The sequence below is a fragment of the Prionailurus viverrinus genome, chromosome A2 (genome assembly GCF_022837055.1).
Source record: "Prionailurus viverrinus isolate Anna chromosome A2, UM_Priviv_1.0, whole genome shotgun sequence".
In the NCBI taxonomy this organism is placed as follows: domain Eukaryota; kingdom Metazoa; phylum Chordata; class Mammalia; order Carnivora; family Felidae; genus Prionailurus; species Prionailurus viverrinus.
Genome location: NC_062562.1, coordinates 21,099,465 through 21,120,118, shown reverse-complemented (window position 1 = coordinate 21,120,118; position 20,654 = coordinate 21,099,465). Strand labels below are relative to the sequence as shown.

General features: G+C 44.7%; 1 protein-coding gene across 4 annotated transcripts in view; it reads left to right on the top strand.

Annotated features, from left to right (window-relative positions):
* DCP1A (decapping mRNA 1A) overlaps positions 1-20,654 on the top strand; it is a 74,093-nt gene that overhangs the window by 40,223 nt on the left and 13,216 nt on the right. For 2 of the 4 annotated variants that reach the window (XM_047850442.1, XM_047850441.1), the window contains 4 exons: positions 9,467-10,219; positions 12,157-12,222; positions 13,718-13,936; positions 14,234-16,824. In XM_047850442.1, the coding sequence (XP_047706398.1) occupies positions 9,467-10,219; positions 12,157-12,222; positions 13,718-13,936; positions 14,234-14,314 (1,119 nt within the window). In that variant the 3' untranslated portion in view covers positions 14,315-16,824. Of the gene's footprint in view, positions 1-9,466; positions 10,220-12,156; positions 13,079-13,717; positions 13,937-14,233; positions 18,200-20,654 lie in introns of those variants that run through there. The other 2 variants (XM_047850440.1, XR_007150414.1) reach the window with 2 other exon arrangements.

The following is a 20,654-nucleotide window of genomic DNA, read 5'->3' as shown; positions in this document are numbered from 1 at the left end:
ACGCATGTGCACATGTATGCTCTCTCTCTCAAAATAAACTTTAAAAAATAAATAAATATAGAAAGATCCCATTTCTGTATTTACCCTTTACCCATTCCCCCACTGATGACAGCTTGCAAAATAAAGTACAATATCACAACTAGGATACCGGTAAAATCTACCCATCTGGTTCACATTTCCTCAGTTTTATTCATATTCACTTCTGTGTTTATGTGCATGTCTGTATTTCTGTGCAATTTTATGTCATATGTAGCTTTGTATATCCAACACCATAGTCAAGATACCGAAGACTTACGTCAACACAAGGATCCTTTGTGTTGTGCTTGTATTCTCACACTGACTCCCCTGTCATACTTCCTTTCCCTCTCCTCCCATCCTTAACCCTGGTAGCCACAAAGCTGTCCCCATTTCTATAATGTCATTTCAAGGATGTTATGTAAGTGGAATGATATAGAAACCTTTGGGATTTTCTTTCTTCATTTAGCATGATTTCATTGAAATTATTAGGTTTTTCAGTAGTTTGTTCCTTTTTACTCTTCCACCCAGTGAAGTAGAAGTACCAAAATGTGTTTAACCATTTCTGGCAGTTTGCCTGTTGAAGGACATCTGGGTAGTTTTCAGTTTTTAGCTGTTGCAAATAAAACTTCTGTGAACATTTCTGTACAGGTTTTTGTGCAGAAATTTCCATTTGTCTCGGATAAATGCCCAGGAGTGCAGATGTTGGGTCATTTGGTAATTTCATGTTTTAGTTTATTAAGAAACTGCCATAGTGTTTTCCAGAAAGGCTGTACCATTTTACATTCCCATCAGCAATATATCCATAATGTTTTTAGATATTTAGATGATGATTTAAGCCAGTTTTTTAATACTATATTCCCATGCTTCATTTTTACTGTGTTTGCATTTAGAGTCCTGAAGGTCAAACATATATTAAAAACTGTGCTATATAAAATGCAATTTTTGCAAAACATGTGTTGAGGGAGAGAAGGAACAGCCTGCCTGTGTTCCTTCTGGTCCGGCTTATCAGCCCTGGGTGTTCAGTGGAGGCAGTCACTTCCCCTTTGCTTTCTGAGTGATGGGCTTAAGGGTTCTTGCGCTGCCAACTCCCAGAGTTCTTGTCAGAACCAAATGAAGAAACAGACGCAGGACCCAGAGAACCATTTAGAGCACAGACCTTAGGATAAAAGAGGTTTCCTATTACTGATCAGTATTATAATTCAAACCAGGCTCAGGAAGTCAATGCCTGCTTTCTGAAAGGGTAAACAAAGCTTCCCAGAGCCCTGCCCAATATCCAGAGTCTGGCCTCGGCACCGCAGCAGAGTACTCTCACGTCTCAAGAGTACAGCAGGTGGCAGGCCACACTCTTCTTGACTGGATAGGTTTTGCAGTGGGTTGGAGCAGCACGTATTACCACGGCCAGGAGAAGGGCGGGGAGGAAATGAGAACTACGCAGAGATTTCCAGGCAATTGCAAACAATCAAAATGCTCTTAAGCTTTGTTTCTTAAGTCCAGTAGCTCCTGGTGTCAGCATTTTTATTGTACAGAGAATAGCTCTTCACATGGCAACATAAATTATATAATCATGAGATGAAGGTAGCATTAATACCAGTATTGTGTGTGTGTGTGAAAACTGAGACCCAGGCTAATTTTTTTTTTTAATTTTATTTTAAGTAGGCTCCACATCCAATGTGGGACGTGAACTCACAACCCCGAGACCAAGAGTCACATGCCCTATTGACTGAGCCAGCCAGACACCCTGAGACTCACATTAATTTTGTAAAACTCTAGCTGCTCTAGGATTTGAACAGTTTCTTACTGGGATATAATTAATACATAGTATACATATTCAAATCTAAAGTGTCAACCTTGTAACATTTTATAAATGTAACTTAAACATTGTAACTACCACCAAGATCAAGAGATAAAAAATTTCCATCACCTTAAAAGCAATAAAAAATGAGTTCATTTGCCACAAATAGGGCAACTGCAATGAAAAGGAGAAAAAAATCTTAATCATTATTTTATTTATTTTTTTTTTTTAATTTTTTTTTTTCAACGTTTATTTATTTTTGGGACAGAGAGAGACAGAGGATGAACGGGGGAAGGGCAGAGAGAGAGGGAGACACAGAATCAGAAACAGGCTCCAGGCTCTGAGCCATCAGCCCAGAGCCCGACGCGGGGCTCGAACTCAGGGACCGCAAGATCGTGACCTGGCTGAAGTCGGACGCTTAACCGACTGCGCCACCCAGGCGCCCCTATTTTATTTTTTTTTTAACGTTTATTTATTTTTGAGACAGAGAGAGACAGAGCATGAACGGGGGAGGGTCAGAGAGAGAGCGGGAGGCACAGAATCTGAAACAGGCTCCAGGCTCTGAGCTGTTAGCACAGAGCCTGACGCGGGGCTTGAACTCACGAACCGCGAGATCATGACCTGAGCCGAAGTCGGACGCTGAGTCACCCAGGCGCCCCTTAATCATTAAGTTTAAAGACATTTATTTTTATGCATAGCTTCCATTGTATTATACATTAGAGACTCTCTGTAATAAACTTTCAAACCAAGTTAATAACAGGGGGAGTGAGAAATGGACCCCAAAGAATGCCTTAAGAACCATAAAACACTGTCCGTTGAAAGATGAAGGAAGAGTGTGAGGGGCATCTGGGTGGCTCCACCCGTTAAGCGTCCGACTCTTGATTTCGGCTCAGGTCATGATCTCACGGTTCATGAGTTGAAACCCGGCATCGGGCTCTGCCCTGACGGCTCAGAGCCTGCGTGAGGCTCGTTCTCTCTCTCTCTCGCTCTCGCTCTCGCTCTCTCTTTCTCTCCCCCCCTTTCCTCTCTTTCTCTCCGTCCCTTCCCTGTTCACACACACTCACACACTCTCTTTTTCTCTCAAAATAAATAAACTTAAAAAAGAAAGAAAGAAAGGAAAGATGAAGGGGAGTATGATGAGCTGTAGCTGCTCAGCCTGTCAGCAAAAGCTCCGGTGTTGGATCTGTGGGCACACAGGGTTCCGCTGGGCACACAGAGAATTGTACCCTCCCGTGAGAATAGTGCTGCCGCTATTCCCTCCTTCTCACAGTCTTCTGAGATCCCAGTTTATAGGTCAAAGTGATCTGGATATTGTCAGAAGCCATGTGATTGACTAAAATTAGCTTAAATCCATAATCAACCCTCCACACAGATTGTACACGTGTTTAGTAACACTGCCACCTGGTGCTGAGGAGCAAATGCTGTCAAGTCCCGATAACATTCGGTTCCATTTCAGTTTCACAATTCACAAGTCCCTTGGGACTATTTCCCTGGTATGTTTTATATTGCTTTTTGGTTCCTAAATAATACATAGCTTCTGGTGTGCCCAGTACACTGACCAGGTCGGAAATCTGACATGGACACCATAGGTCCAGACAGAAATAGGAAATTCCCTAAGTGACAAGAGCTGTGGGGTGAGGAAGGAATAGAAAAGCCTAATTCAGTATATTGGAATTTGGCGGTGGACATACTCTTCCTCCCAGAATCCCATTTCACAGGGACAATGGTGAGACTAACCCTTGATGTAAGGGAAGCATTGCAAAACATGGAGTCCAGACTTGAAGCATATTCAGACATGAGGGAAGAAGAAAATTCCCCTTTTCTGTGGATGAGGCGAGATGAATCCATGAATAAGTAAGTCCAAGTACCAGAGCAGTGCAGCCAGTTTTTCTTGTCCTGCGCAGAAGGTAGAAGGGTCCTCTCAAATGCAGAGACCGTAAAGCTTTTGTGTGGAGAAGCATGCTTCGTTCGTGTGTCTCTTGTGACCGATTCAGCAGCCGGGTACATATTTCCAAAAGTTGGGCACGGTTTGACCTGTAGCCATCTCTTAGGTGTATCTCTGTTTTCCGGAAGTCCTTATCGTTATCCAGTTGAGTAGGTGTCCTAGACTATACTTATTCGACATCTCAGTGCAGGGGGATAAGGGTCAAGAGCATGGACTTACTGTTAGCACTGGGTTGGAGTCTGGGTCTGTCGTACTCGGGTGTCACCTACAAAGTGGCAGTGCTACTAGCACTGCCCTCACTGATGAGTGATGCGTGTCAGGTGTGCAGCACAGGGACCCCCCCCCCCCCCACACACACACACACAGTACATGTCCTGTCTGAGGTCAGTCTTCCTGCTGTCCTAACTTCATTTATCTCTTCTTACAGAGATTCCTCTGAAACCCTAATGAATTACCACACATCCTATTCCAGAGACAGTCTGAGAATGTTTCTGACCTGGCAGAAGTTGTAGGGAGGCTGCGTGGAGAAATCTCGAAGCTTTCTGCTACTGTTGCAATCAGGGTTCAGGGCTCTCCAATATGGTTTCTTTTTTTTTTTTTTTCTTTTTAAAAATTTTTTTTTAATGTTTATTTATTTTTGAGAGAGAGTGCAAGTGGGGGAAGAGGAGAGAGAGAGTAGGCCCCAGGCTCTGAACTATCAGCACAGAGCCCGACACAGGGCTCGAACTCATGAGCAGCAAGATCATGATCTGAGCCTAAGTTGGACAGTCTTCCAACTGAGCCACCCAGGTGCCCCAGTTTCATTTTTTTTTTTTTTCAACATTTATTTATTTTTGGGACAGAGAGACAGAGCATGAACGGGGGAGGGGCAGAGAGAGGGAGACACAGAATCGGAAACAGGCTCCAGGCTCTGAGCCATCAGCCCAGAGCCCGACGCAGGGCTCGAACTCACGGACCGCGAGATCGTGACCTGGCTGAAGTCGGACGCTTAACCGACTGCGCCACCCAGGCGCCCCCCCCAGTTTCATTTTTTAACATGAAGTCAATTTTAAACTGTTAGAAATACTTTTTTTTTTTTTTTAAGCATAAGTGTAAAAACATTCAAAATGTACATGCAGGTAATTTTAATTGTTCAAAAGTCCATTTATGTTCCACTAGACAGGTAAAAATTGCTACCTGAATCATGCCATTTTTGAAGCCAAAGGTGTATTTCATGTTGAGTTATCTCTATGTCGTGTTGTTTGATTGCTCCTTTTCTTATAATGTAAAATATTTGTATTCTTACCTGGGAAAGACTCAAGTTTTTGCAAAGTAGAATAGCCCCAGTGTGGTCTGTATTTCTCAAAGTGTGTACATCCACACGTTGTTTTGTGTGTGTATATACATACATATAAAACAGGATGTGGTGGTTAAGATAGACATAATTTGTATTAATGAATAAAAATTAGTGTAGTTTTCCAGTACTTTTTGCCAAGCAGTCTTGACCATTTTGTTCTAGACGTAATGTGTATAAAAAGAGAATTAACCCAACTCAAAAATGGGCAAATGACTTGCATAGTCATTTTTTCAAATCTACAAATGGCCGATGTGTTGGCAAGAACGTGGAGAAGTTAGAACCATTTTGCATCATTGGTAGAAATATAAAATGGTGCAACAGCTTTGGAAAACAGTTTGGAAGGTCCTCAATTCTATTCCTGGGTGTATACCCAAAAGAATTGAAAACAAGGATTAAACATACTTTACACCAGTGTTTGTAGCAGCATTATTCACAATAGCCAAAAGGTGAAAACAGCCCAAGTGTCAATGCTCAGATGAATGGGTAGACAAGATGTGGTATATGCATACAAATGGAGTATTTGTCAGCGTTTTTAAAAGGAAGGAAATTCTGACACATGGTACAGCATAGATGAATTTTGGGGACACTGTGCCAAGAGCGAAGTAAGCCAGTCACAAAAGGCCAAGTATATGATTGCACTTAAACGAGGTACGTAGAGTAGGCAAATTCATAGGAACAGAAAGTAGAATAGAGATTATCAGGGGCTGTGAGTGAGGAAGTAGATAATGGTGGTAGTTATACAGCATTGTGAATGTACTGAATGCTGCTGAGTTTTACACTTAAATATGGCTAAAATGGTAACTTTGGTTATGTATATTTTGCCATCACTGTCAGAAATCGGTGGGGAGGAGTGGAATTATATCTGTGCTCATCAGTGGACACTTATGATGCCAGAGATCTAAAAGTGAATAAATCCTAGTGCCCATCTGGGGAAATGGAACGTATGCACCCCTGCTACTAGTTATGTGGCCTGGACAGAGAGGACGAGAAGTGTGTCCCAAATGGGAATTTGCTGTCTGTTTTTGAATTACCTTGAATGGATTTGAAATGATACCAGTGAGTTTTAAATAAACAACTATGTCTTTTATATTTAACGTTTATTTTTGAGAGAGAGAGAGAGAGAGACAGAGCACAAGCAGGGAGGGGCAGAGAGAGAAGGAGACACAGAATCCTAAACAGGCTCCAGGCTCTGAGCTGTTAGCACAGAGCCTGATTGCAGGGCTTGAACTCATGAACTGTGAGATCATGACCTGAGCCGAAGTCAGACGCTTAACTGACTGAGCCACCCAGGAGCCCCAACAACTGTGTCTTTAATGAGTCATTGCATCAGGGCATGACAGATTTATAATACTACAGCCTTGATAGCCCATCAGGTGGTAGTGTTATTTTGCATCACGGGGTATGATATTCCAGAAGCATTTGATGAATTTTTAATATTCTAACATAGTATTTGATGTTTCTTAAAACATATACAAACACAGGTTTATTATGATTGCTAGTAAGACTGTCTGGTGTTCATATAATGATAATAGCCAACTCCATTTATCGAATGCTTGTTGGGCACCAGGTATCATATTGAGAAATTAACTTTCACATCAGCTCTGTGAGAAGTAATTGCCATAATTGCCCCCATTTTTCAGATGAGGTAACTAAATAGACTATAATTTTCCCAGCTAAGCTGGGAATTAAATCTGGGTGTCTTTGATTTCAGATCCTAAACTCTGCAACTTTTTCAGAAGTAAAAACATAAGGAAATTAAACCGTATACAATCTTTTGCATTTTTTTTTTTTTTTTTACCTCCACAGTTTATAATAGATGTTAGTGCTACATTGTATTTGAAGTAAGATCCTGAATCTGGAAAATTCCTTAAAGTACAAGAAGTGTTGTGACTACAGCATTAATGGGGGGGCGGGGGGGGTGGTGCCTGAATCTTGCCATTTGAGAATCCCTTCACTTAAAGCCTTTTGTCCCGGGGCTCCTGGGTGGCGCAGTCGGTTAAGCGTCCGACTTCAGCCAGGTCACGAACTCACAGTCCGTGGGTTCGAGCCCCGCGTCTGGCTCTGGGCTGATGGCTCAGAGCCTGGAACCTGTTTCCGATTCTGTGTCTCCCTCTCTCTCTGCCCCTCCCCCGTTCATGCTCTGTCTCGCTCTGTCCCAAAAATAAATAAAAAACATTGAAAAAAAAATTTTAATTAAAAAAAAAAGCCTTTTGTCCCATTAACTTGCCAAGAAATATTACATTAATTCTCTTTACTGGATATTTTCTAAGAAGAAATGATTCGGTATGGAATTACAATTTTCTACAACTAGAGGAAGTTTCTGCCTCTTCTCCACAACTGTTCCTTTGCCCCACCTCCGTTCTCTCACCCAGCAGGTGATAAGACACCCCAGTGGCACTCCCTTTCCATCCATCCCTCACAAGTGAGCCACCCTGCACACCCCCTGGGTACTGGCCTCCTTTCCCCGGTTCCCTCCACAGCAGAGGGAGCCTCAACCCCTCCCCTAAGAACCTGCTGCCAGTAAGTCCCTCTCTTCCCCACCCCACCCATCTCAGCACAGTGTCCTGGGCACCTGCTAAACCCGATACAGGTGTCCCCACCGTCCCCTTTTCAAAAGTTCACATTAAACCTCTTTTGCTTTTAGGAAAGACCCACATCGGTAACTGTTTTGCCAACCGAAAGAAATCCAAAGACAGTTTTTGCTTATGTGAGAAGAGGTAAAAAGTGAAATAACATTGGACATTTGAGCTACTGGTGCAGCGGGCACCCTGGACAGAGGGCAGCCCTGCCCAGCCCCTTCCCCAGGAACCACACTCAGCACCCCAGCCTCAGGCCGCCACAGCCTTGACCTGGGTCTGTGAGCACCTGTTAGCAAGATGTGTTCTAAGGTATCAGAAAAGCCGAAGAGAGGGGCGCCTGGGCGGCTCAGTTGGTTAAGCGTCCAACTTTAGCTCAGGTCATGATCTCAACCATTCATGGGTTCGAGCCCCACAGCAGGCTCTGTGCTGACAGCTCAGAGCCTGGAACGTGCTTCAGATTCTGTGTCTCCCTCTCTGATCCTCCCCTGCTTATGTTCTGTCTCTCTGTCTCTCTCTCTCTCTGTCTCTTTCTCTCAAATATAAATAAACATTAAAAATTTTGTAAAGAAAAGCTGAAAATGGGTTATTTTGGGGACCCAGAGATACTCAGAATTTTTCCATATGAATCAATGGTAATTGCTTCTTCACTTTCTGCCATTTTGGCTTAGAAACATTTCCCAGGAACGCTCCCCCTTCAGATAGCAGGGAAACCTGTAACTACTTGTCACACGGATGTAGCAAACACTTGCTTGGGAAAACCAGTGCTTTTTTCCTGTAGAAATGTGGTCACACCATAGTGCACTCATCCTTCTGCTTCAGGGGCAGTGTAGTGTCGGGCCTTTATCGGCCTTCTGAGGAACTGAAAACCATGTGTTTCAGTGAACCGTCTTTTTCCACGTGAATATATATCTGAGCAGCTAAGTAGTGTACACGCTTATGGAATAAAACCTATGTCGGGGCTGTATGTGTTTTCAAAGTACTTAGGTTAGTTCCCCACTGGAACACAAGCCCTGTCAGGGTCAGACTTTTTTTGTTCCTCCCTACTGTGTCCTGGGGGCACAGGTCAGCGCAGGTCCTGGCACCCTGCAGGCACTCTGAAAATAAAGGGCAAATGAATATGACCATAGCACATGAAGGGAAGGTGTAGAAAGCTCAGGAGTGGAAAGCGTAAATATTCCCCCTCCACATCATTGCAGTGGTATCAGTAAGCCAGACCACTACAGCAGATGCAAAGTGAACATTCTCAGACCTCCATGTCTGCCTCTTCTGAATGAATCTGTGATCTTGTAGTAGAAAGGAGGAACGGCCTGCTATTTTAAAAAACAGTTCAGTTTATTTTCTGGTACTTAAGACCTAGTCCTCAAGGTGCAGTGCCTAGCTTTTTATCAAGAACTATGAAAGTAAAGATAGGATTACTTACTCAGCGTTTGGTCCCTCTGTCCTCTTGAGTATTATTTCCCTGCTTGTGTTACTGGTACAGGGCAACCAAGCACTATTTGTAATATTTCTCCTTTACGTTATATCCCTTTGCCAAGAAAACAAGGTGAATTCTAACACTATCCTGGGAGTCCCTAAAACTTGGATCTTAGTACGAATGCAGATTTCTGCCCACCAGCTTGGGGAGACAAGATGCATTTTGGCCTTAGTCCCTAGCACATCTTCAGTTGTTCCATTTCCTTATTTTCAGACTCCATCTATCGTTGCTTCTGCAAAATGTTTTGGTTAATGGGAAAGAAGTCTGGTTACACTGGTTTGCAAGAGATTTCTTTCATTGGGCAGTTTGATTTGTTTTTCAGTCTGCTCCATCTGGACACAAACATCTGACAGTGGAAGAATTATTTGGAACCTCTTTGCCAAAAGAACAGCCAAGTGTTGTGGGTCTGGATTCAGAAGAAGTGGAGAAGCTGCCAGGAGATGCCTCCCAGAAAGAGCCCAGCTCATTCCTACCATTTCCCTTTGAGCAGTCCGGAGGAGCCCCTCAGTCGGACAACCTGGGTGTCCATCCTGCCTCCCACCACTCAGTCCAACCTGAAGTCCCCACCCCGGTGCTGATCACTCCCGCCTCCATCACACAGTCCAGTGAAAAACAGGCCCCTGTCTATGCCGTCCCGTTGCGCCCTGTGCTCAGTCCGACTCTACCAGCAGAAGCTCCTACGGCACAGGTTCCCCCCAGCTTACCCCGAAACACCACCATGATACAGGCGGTGAAGACCACGCCGAGACAGAGGTCTCCACTCCTGAGCCAGCCAGTCCCTGAGCTGAGCCACGCCAATCTGACTGCCACCCAGAGCCCCTTCAGGGCCCCACTGAGTGTGACAAACACAGCTGGTACCTCGCTCCCAAGTGTTGATCTTCTCCAGAAACTCAGGTTGACCCCACAGCATGACCAAATACAGACGCAGTCACTTGGGAAAAGTGCCATGACATCCGGCTTTTGTTCAGCAGCCGGCCAGCTGGCCACACCTGAGAGCTTCATAGAGCCTCCCCCTAAGACTGCAGCCGCGCGAGCCTCAGCATCCCTCAGCAACATGGTGCTTGCTCCCCTTCAGGTACCGGCAGGAGGGTGGGGGGCTCTAACTGGGTAGGATGGGGCTGCAGAGGCCTTGATGTTGACGCCCATGAGACAGTCACTTCAAAGAGACGACTGTTCCGTACACCCAGGGCCGGAAGACCGGAGGTGGAAAGCCCGGTAATGAACAGCTAGACCGTTGGTACATGGTGTTGTGACTCAGTTCCACTTTCCCAGATATCTCAACTGATACAAGCTAAAACACAATATTGGTATTTTCCTGTCAGGGCATGCGTTGTAGGGGGTTTTGTTTGTTTCTGCCTGACAATTCCAGGAGTCTGCATTTGACTCAGGACCATAGATCCAGATTATCCCCAGTGTTGTCCCATCCCCAACTCCCTTGGTACTCACTGAGTGCCCACCTCGGGCCATAATCACATCCCAGATTTGGAGATACGGGATCAAGTAAAACTTCCCAGTGAAGCTCATTTTCAGCTGAGATCTGAAGACTCAGTAGGAGTTAGTCAGCTCTTTCCTAGACGTAGAGAAAGTGTTTGAGGTCAGGAAAATAGTGTGTGCAGAGGCCTGGAGATGAGAGGCATTTGCTGAACTTAAAGACCTGTAGTGTGGCCGGGCCTCCTCTGGGAGGACCTTGGGGGCGTAGGTACTGGCTGAGGAGCAGGACTTTGTAAACTCCGTGAAGCAGTCTGAGGCTTGTTCTCACAGCCCCAGGGGGCCTTTCTAGGGCTTTAAGGGGAGGTGGTGAGCTGGGAAAGGAGAAGCTGGAAGTAGGGCCACCCGAAGGAGGCCAGACAGTTACCCAGGCTTGAACTGGTGCGGCCTGACTTCGAGTGTGGACCAGCAGGTTTGTTAACAGGTGTGGGCAGTGGGGCCTGGTGGTCGATTGGGAGTGGGGCGTGAAGAAGAGGCTTGCCACTCAGAGAGGGATGAGGCTGGTGAGTGTGCAGATGAGAGTCAGCTCCAACTGCGGTGATGCGTACGAGATCACACAGCTTCTCGAGAGGGGCAGAGTCTTCTGCTTGAGAGCAGTGTTGCTTGCCTCCCAAAACTTCAGTCCTGTGCCCTTTGATAAGAATCCACAGTCTTAACATCATACCGAATAGTATTATACAGACGAGCCCATCATAATAATCGTGTGTGATTTCTTAGTTAGTGGACTGTTCTGTTCCAGTCCTTTAAAATCTTGCACAGAAAGAGAGGGAGTTCAGTATCTTGGTTATATTGTTCAGTTTTCATTTTGGGCCATTTCTGTTGAGGTTCTCTATAGTATAAGCAGAGAGAATGTTATAACAGATTGGTGTCACCCCCTGACACACCCGTGCCACCACTGTTCTGCCCCCTCCATGTTTTGGCCTTGGGGACAGCTCCCAGCACTCCAGTGAGCCTCCTCACAGGGGACATTTACATACGTGTATATTTCCATTTCCATTTCATTTAAGGCCTGGGGCTTCACTGAATTCTAATGCATTTGCTCTACAGCAAGAAGTTCTTTGTCTCCCAGTGAAGGAGGACAAAATGTAGCAAGCACATGGAAGGAAGGTGACTCTGCATGAGGACTGTTTAGTGCCGCCCTGTCCAGAGTCCACACGGCCTTAGCAAGGTCTCGTGCTGCCAGAACATGGCGTCTCTACAGACTCAACAGCAAAAATGTGCTTGGGCTGTCCCCAGCTCTTAGATACAGGTTTCTGCTTTCCTTAGAGACCTCTTGACGGCTCTGCACACAGCCCCTCTCTTAGGGAACCCGAGCGGTTCAGAGGCTGTCCCAGAGCCCTGGCCTCACAGATGACACACTGGTTACGTTGTTAAATGTTGCTGTCAGCCTCTTCCCTCAGGAATCTAGGAGCTAGTTAATGTCTGAACTATTCCTTATTGCTAATGTGGGTTTATCCCCGGTCGCTGGGAAATCTTCATGGAAACTTGTTAGGTCTGTTCATCTTTTCTTCTTAAACATTGCAGTCTATGCAGCAAAACCAGGATCCTGAAGTCTTTGTCCAGCCTAAGGTGTTGCCCAGTGCCATCCCGGTAAGGACCCCCTTTCTCTGAAGAACACATTATATTTAAGTTCTTCTGCTGTGTGTGCCATAGAACGTTGTACCTTTCAAGCCTAGAGCCCTCTTAGATGCCCCTCCTAGGCCAGGCTCCCCTGCCACCCCAGCCGAGTTCATCGCCACGGCCCCTGTGGGCTTCCAGTCACCATCTCTGTACTGATGTCTTCCCTGACCGTACGCAGGGCAGGATCAGCCACCAGCTGGGCTGGGCGCTCTGTGTGTGTCAGCTGAGTGCACGTCAGCCTGGTTTCCGTGAGGAGGAGGTGCTCTTTGCCCCGGAAGAGCTGTGATGCCCTGGTTACGAGTCGCTGTTGTGCTCTGGGCTCTCATTGCTTCCCGCAGCTATAACGACAGCGCCTCCCGGGCCTGTGCACTCTGTCCTCTGCTTGTTCTCTCCTGCTTCACTTTTTAAATGTTTTCCCCACCCTCCATTACCTACCAACCTCAAAGTGCACACTTATTTTTTCAGTTCCTAAACTTCTATGTTCCCATTTGCCTTTGAGCCTTTGCACCCTCCTCAAGTCTTAGAACTTCAACTGCAGCCAGCTCCTGACTGGTGGTATGAACTGGTCTTCCCTATATCTCATCCTGCTGCGTGGGGATCAGCAGGGGCGCTCAGCCTGGCATGGCACCAAACTGTGGCAGTTTATGAATGGGAGGGGTGACAGAAGAAAGGAATGTAGATGTCTGCTGATTGTATCAAATGTGGGAATTATTAAAAATGCTGATTATTACTGGCTTAGTGTATTCTGATGGTTAGCCATCATTAGCATAGAAGCACATCTAAATGGGCGTAGGTGTTCATTTTATTTGTAAGAGGTTGTGTCTTTGTTTTTTAATTTTTTTAAGGTTTTTATTTATTTTTGAGAGAGAGCAAGACAGACTGTGAGCAGGGGAGGGGCAGAGAGAGAGGGAGACACAGAATCTGAAACAGGATCCAGGCTCTGAGCTGTCAGCACAGAGCCCGACACAGGGCTCAAACCCACGAACTGTGAGATCATGACCTGAGCTGAAGTTGGATGCTTAACCAACTGAGCCACCCAAGTGCCCCAAGAGGGTGTATCTTTGATACCTGTAGTGGTATAATAAATGTATTAAACACTACAGAAGAAACTAATGCTTCATATAACTGGATTTTTTTATTCCCCCCCCCCCATTTTTTTTTTGAAGTAAAATACAGATAAAGTGCAGGTGTTTTATGAGTTTTAACACACATATATTCCTTGGGTAACCACCCAGTCAAGACATGTAACATTTCCATCACCCCAGAAAGTTCCCTCTTGCCCTCTTGCAATCATTCCTGTGCTCCCCATATAAAACTTTACATTTTTAATTACCATAGGATTGTTCTTACTGTTCATATCTGGCTGTGGTCCTATTTCCTTTCTATGATGATCAGACTTGGCATCCCAATAAACAGGCCCTTCGTCCTTTAACAAGCTTTGTTCATGACCATTGCTCCCCTGCAGGTCGCAGGCCCCACGCTGGTCACTGCAACAACCATGGCAGTGTCCTCAGTCCTGCTGTCCCCAAGTGTTTTCCAGCAGACAGTTACAAGGTCCGCAGACCTTGAGAGGAAAACAGGCGCCCCCTCTCCCCTGACTGTTGGAACATCAGAAAATCAGAGAAAGCCTTCCATTATTCTCAGCAAGTCTCAGCTCCAGGATACATTAATACATCTAATAAAGGTATGTAGGACATCAGTGGAGTCTTTAAACTTTCATTCTTTAATTAAAAAAAAATATGTAAGTTCTTCTTAGAAAATCCGTTCATAAAGTAAATTCAAGCCTAGCCAGGAGTAATGTTTCTCTCTTTCTGAACATACACTCCTAATGGAAAAGTGACTGAGTGAATTCCGAAGTATGGTTTGCACTTGTCTCTGGGTGGTGAGATTCTTTGGGTGATTAGTTCTCAGGTTTTTTCCTAAACTTTTGTCAAGGAAGTAAGTTCTACTGAGGTAAATGAAACATTACCATCTCTTCCAGAATGATTCCAGCTTCCTCAGTACACTTCACGAAGTATACTTGCAGGTTCTGACCAAGAACAAAGACAACCACAACTTATGACTGGAGCAGAATAAATCCGAAGGCAGAATGTCGACCTCAGAAACAAATAGGCCTCGTCATGGAAACTTCTAAACAGAACTTTAAGTTGTGAGAATCCTGAAATTGAGCCTATGAGAAAGAGACTCTCCTTAAGAATGTTTTCCAAGTGACGTTCTCAGTGATAATGGAGGTTTCACTGTGAAGCATCACCAGCAGACCTTTGTTTTGACAAAAAAAAACAAAAAACAAAAACAAAAAAAGACCATTGTGTTAAAGTTGTGTGGGTGTTTTCATCAGCTCTAAGAAAGGATGTGAAATTAGGAGTCTGATTTTCAGCTTGCTTTCACTTTCAAGGTCTTAGGAGGGGTCACCAGCCTTGCAGCAGAATTCAGCCCAGCCGTGCCCCTTCCCCTGCTCCTCCCCACCCTAGAAACTCGAGTCTTAGGCTCATAGTCAAGTTCTGAAAAGAGCAGAAGTCTGCTCTGTGCAAAGTAGCTTTGAGTTTTAAGGATCAGAGTTTTAAGTTGGCGAATTAAGACTGATTTGTTCCAAGTGAAGTATATTTTATATGAATGCCCCATCTGGGCCTTAAAAGTTCTGAAATTTCTCAGTTGTGCTTTGTTTCTAAGTGTCCCCCGTGCTGCCATGCAGCGGCTCCCAGGGCAGTGATACCATGAGAAAAGGGCCCCGCCAGGCCCTGTGACAATATGGGAGTAGCATGTCACACCTTGGAAGCAAAGGCTGGGGCTGGTAAAGACCGAACGCTATCAGAAACCTTCACTTTATGTTAAACTCTTGAGTGGTTTGGACAGTGTTAAGTTTTGTGTGAAGTGTAGCCTTATTTTCCTTTTTTGTCTAAACGCAGAAATCATTGTTGATTGTTTTCCTTAACACTTTGACAAAAGGACCAGTGGACCAATCTGACAAAGCCATTCTGGTTCCATTCCTCGAGTCTACTGAGAGTAGTTTTAAAGCTATGCAGAAAAGGGAGCTTTTATTCACACTGCCCTTACTTTATTGTAGAATATGGAGGTAAAAACAAAGTGTGAAATTCAGAACTTTACCAATGTATTCCTAGGCTGTGAGTACTTGTGCAGCCCAAAGTGTGAAGATGTGTAAAGATGCTTTGTTATGCTGCTATTGACCTGCCATGATTTATATTTATTCTTTTATGGCATGTAATGGTGATTAGTAATATTTTAATGTAGATTTTGATTTATTTCAGCAATAGTAATTTTAAGATACTCTTTGAATGAAAGTGTCTTCGTTTCTATGATACAGATCATTTTGTAGTATTTAACCAATTAAGATGCACTGCTTACTTTTCTGAGCACTATTTAATGATGGGGTAAAAACCCAATTGGCTCAACCAGCTAGCATAAGGATTAGCTATGAATAATGCTGATGGATGTGATGGTTCCTCGGAACAATCATTTAAGCTTTAATGGTAACTCAATCATAAATCCATAGATTTTTTTTTTCCTAGCTGAGATTTTAGAAAACTACTTGTGAATGACATACTTGTTTTAGTTTGGTCTTAGTTCTTTTTTAGCATAAAGAATACTTTAATTGGCTTTTGTTGGTCTAAACATGCTTCCTGGGCAACTTTTCTGCTTGTCAACTTAGTGTCTTCTCTTCCTGTCTACCTGGTTATTTGTGAATTGTTCAAAAGTCAGGGAAGCTCATACATTCTCATACTCCATTGGGAATAGTTTGTTTTCAAAAGTAGTGTGTAAATTCAGCAACCAAAAATGAATTGCTCGTACGTCACCCAGGAAGGAGAACATTGAAGTAAGATACAGAGTGTTACAGCAGGAGATGGTGTTGGGGGAGCCCATGTGACTCCAGAAACAGGTTTTCTCAGAGAAGAGGTTTGACTACACCCCCAGTGTAGCTTCAGTGGGCTTTGGCACGTGGAAGAATCAAGGGATTCTTGTTGTGATAGGCATTTGACTTGAAATGCCTTGAGTATGTATAATATTATGTGGGAGTTAAGAGCGACTATCTTAAAGAGGGTCTGCAGTCAGATCTGTTAATGTTCACCCTTTAATTCCAAGCAAGGAATATGTTAGACAGAAAAGAGAATCTATGATAAGGTTTCTTTAGTGGGAAAATAAACTTTTAAGTGCCCAAGTCATGGAGACCTGAAAAGGGTAAGCCTGTTTCAACTCTAAGATTCATGTATGATTAACTTAAAATTCAGAAGCCAGAAGTTCACTGTCACAATTACCAGGAAGTTTAGGCCAGAATGAGTCCCCAGAAAAGTCAGGCCAAGCCTGAACAGTCGCAGTTGTATGACCCTGGCCCGGAAGTCACAGCTCAGTTGCCTTACTCCTCGGTCACACTTACTATCCAGAACCTCATGCTGGCTTAGGTTGCATGTTTACGTTGCTGCGGTGACTTCACTGGAACCTTCACTTCAAACCTTAGTTCAATCAGAATAGACATCAAAACACAGATGCTTCTTGCTAGTTCTGCATTTAGGCCACCATGTCCATCTGTGTGCCACTCCCCCCCTCCCCCCCGCCCCAGGCCAGTGGGTGGCCCTGCTCTTGTGTTGTAGTCACCTGGTGTCCTGAATGGACTCCTGCACCTCCCAGACAGCCTTGTTCCTTTAAGGCAGAAGCCCCTCCTCGTCGTGCGTCTCTCCAGAGTTCCTAAGGTGGGACTTTGAATCCTAAGTTTCCAAGTGACTGTCAGTGTCAGGAGACGCCTCTCATACTGTCTACGTGGGAGTGTCCACAGCTCACCTTCCAAGGCTTTTCAGCAGCCTTCACAGAGTGGTGTCTTGCAAAGAGCCCAAGTTGACTTGGGTCCTTCTCTGCTGAAGGCTGCACACACCTTGTTTAGAATGTGTCCGGCCCAATTTTGCATGTCAAGCATCTGTTCTTTTCCTGCCTGTGTTTCCTTGTAAGAACTATAAACCCTATCAAATCCTGTACTAGGTAAATATGTTTAAACCATGCAGCTTTATTCTTCCCCCCATCCCCCCAAGAATGTAGCTTGAAGTTTTCTCATTTGGGTAGAAGAGGCCATAACTGCCATTGTATTACTAATAATGCAACATGAAATTGAAGGTGCCTAACTGCTTAAAAAACAAAATCAGCCATCACACAGTAACTGGGCAAAAGGTAGAAACAGGAATGAGAGGGGGCACAGGCACGGGGCGTCTGGTCCACGTGAGTGAGGACAAGGATTCACGGGGACGGGTGTCCCGCATTCTTGCTGCATATTTGCTGCTGAGCACACGTTTCTTTCTTACCTAGCTTTGGTTTTCTTCAGTTGTGTTAGAGTACCTTCTGGAACCAAGAGTGCCCTGTGTTTTCAGGTGTATAAAATGTTAAGATCTAAACCAACTAAAGCACCTTGCACGGGCTTTTTAAAAGCTGTGCCTGAGAACATTTCCCTGAGTGGGCCGGGGCCTCAAGGAGCCTGTTTTCCAGCAAATTCAGCAGGAGAGATGTGTGCAATGTTTCGCTCGGTTTTGTATTTGACATCATTTGAAATGCTAAGATGCAATATCGTTCACTTTGGGGAAAATGCAGAAGCGTGTTTCCCTTTTACCTGTGTGATCCTTAAGAAATGTGTTTTTAAAATATGTGTTCTAAATGGTTTTTTATTCTGTATTACTGCTTTGGCCATGTGGCTCTCATGACTTTCCGTGTACCAGATTCTCCGCTCCCTGAGGCGTGGGGGTGAGAAGCTCTGGAATTACAGCAAGATTTTGTTCCATGAGCGCAATACTTCATCATTAACATTTTTAATGGTATGGATTTTATACCATCTGTGTATGTTTGCAAATATTAAGTTATTACATGTTTTCAAATGAGCATTTTTCATCCTAAATTTTATATGTTTGCAAATATATTTTTTTAATAAAAGTTCAAAACCAAGTTTTAGCACCTACTACATTTTAATTGTGTTTTTATTTAATTTATAGAAATGGAACTTCTAAATGAGTTGCTACCGTTTGCCAGAGCCTCGCACTGGTGAGATTGGATTAAGGTGAGAGAGCAAAGCTGCCAGAGAAAGCCTTTGGCTGTGTGTTTCCATCCTGGGCCCGGCCAGCTGGGCCACAGGCCACACGGGCTCCTGGGCCTGAAGACCCTGAGTCCAGGCGTCTGTGGATGAGCGCCTCCTTCCCTGGTAGCTAAACATTAAGTGTGTAACTTAATGTGAGTAGACAGCTAAAGAACTTCATTTACTCTGCTGTGGTTTCCCCAGATACAGAGTATGCTTTTTCTTTTTCTTTTTTCAAAATTTGATTTAAACTCTAGTTAGTTAACATACTGTGCAATATTGGTTTCAGGAGTAGAATTCAATGACAACAACTAGTGCTCATCATGATAGAGTATGCTTTTTTTATTTATTTTTTTTTTTTTAGAGAGAACAAGCACAATCCAGGGAGAGGGGCAGAGGGAGAGAGGGGGAGAGAGAATCCCAAGGAAGCTCCATGCCATCAGTACAGAGCCCAACACGGGGCTCGATCTCATAAACCGTGGGATTATGATGTGAGCCTAAATCAAGAGTTAAAACATTTAACCTACTGAGCCACCCAGGCACACTGAGAGAGGATCTTAAGCAGGCTACACGCTCTGCATGGAGCCCAACTCAGGGCTCTATCCCATGACCCTAGGATCAGGACCTGAGCTGAAATCAGGAGTCGGCCACTCAATTGAGCCACCCAGGTGCGTCTAGGTTACGCTTCTAATCACAGACAAAAACACTGTTCTATGGGAGACTCTACAATCTGGGGTCAGTTCCCACATTCACTCCATTCATGAGTATCAAGCTATAATGTGCCCAGCATCCAGGATGGTAAGGGAAGAAAGAGGGAGGAAACTAGAATATAATCATTATAGGAAATAGAGAAAAGTTTAAAGAGGAAAAAACTGGTTAATCACCCATCTCCCTAACAACTGTTAACATTTTAGTAAAATCCAAAAGAAATTTAGTTTAACTAAATTGTCAACAATTTAGTTTCCAAGCAAAATTCTCCATAAAATGTTTGTTATCCATGCCTACTTTCTTAAGGCAGAGGATAAGCTAGCCTGTGCTTTATGGCTGTTTACACACACAGACAGACAGACACACACACACACACACACACACACACACACCCCCACACACCCCAGTCATGTACAGCCGCATGCTCCTTCAATACTTACAGATTGCTGTTCTTTATTTTCTTGGATATTCATGGTGAACCATTTAAGGGAGAGAAAGTCGAACCTGAGAGCGGCTGGGGTTATGTGCCAAAGGTCGCTTATTAAGCCAGAATGGGGTCACAGACCTGAAGCCAAGCAGGCAGGAGATCTGGTCTAGAATTCCTTTCTTGACTCTGCTGTCTCCATGATCAATCATCCTGGATTGCTTTTTGTAGTTCCTTGGGTCTCGTTACCACCTCTACCAGTGTTTGTTAAAAGCTAGAGTGGTCTGCTCACCTGCTGGTTTGTATCTGTCGGCGCCTAGGAAACCAGGTAACTAGGCTCATTGGAATTTCTTGAAAAACTAAGGTCAGTGGGTCCTGAATAAGAGCTGTAGCAGATGGGTTTTAGGTTTCTTAGTTGTCTCTAATGACGTGTTTGTGTGTTTGGTTTTTTGGGGGGGGTTTTGGCCAGAGGCACTGGTTGTGCTTAGACTGATGTCAGTCCATCAGTCTGAAAAGGGCCCCAGAATGTGGAGCCCAGAAGACAGCCACAGTCCACAGGAACTGTTTTCTTACCAGGTCCCTGTCACTCCAGAAAAACGAGTCTGGTGCTGCCTGAGCCCTGGCAAGGCCTGGGTGGCTCCCTCAGCCAAACCGCCCCCCCCCCGCCCATTTTCTGTGAAGTCTCTCGAAGATTTGGCAGCAGCGGTGCCCTGGTTTCTGAAACAGGTGCAAACCTGAACCCCTGCACACATTGCTACCCAAGCCCCACTTTGTTGTTTCCCTGACATGTCCCCGCTCCCAGAGATTGTCCTTGCCAGGCCTCTCACGGGCAGGGGTCTCTGCCCGAACAGAGCTGGACACCCTCTTTGTCCCACTGGCACTGAGAAGCTTTCCCGACTGAGGTCGGACCCCCACCCTCCACCAGGCTCTCTGGGTGGGGAAGGGGAGTCTAGTAATGGTGTGTGGGCTGTCGCCCCCATTGAACATGAACGTCCAGGGGCTCCACCCCAGCAGGCACCTCGCCCCCTTTTTAAACAAATATTTTGTGATTCCTCCTTTACCATTCTGACCTGGAATTCACATAGAATAAACCTATGCCTGCACACACAATTTTAAAATAATATCCTGGGGCACCTGGGTGGCTCCGTCAGTTGAGCATCTGACTTTGGCTCAGGTCCTGATCTCACACTTTCATGAGTTCGAGCTCCA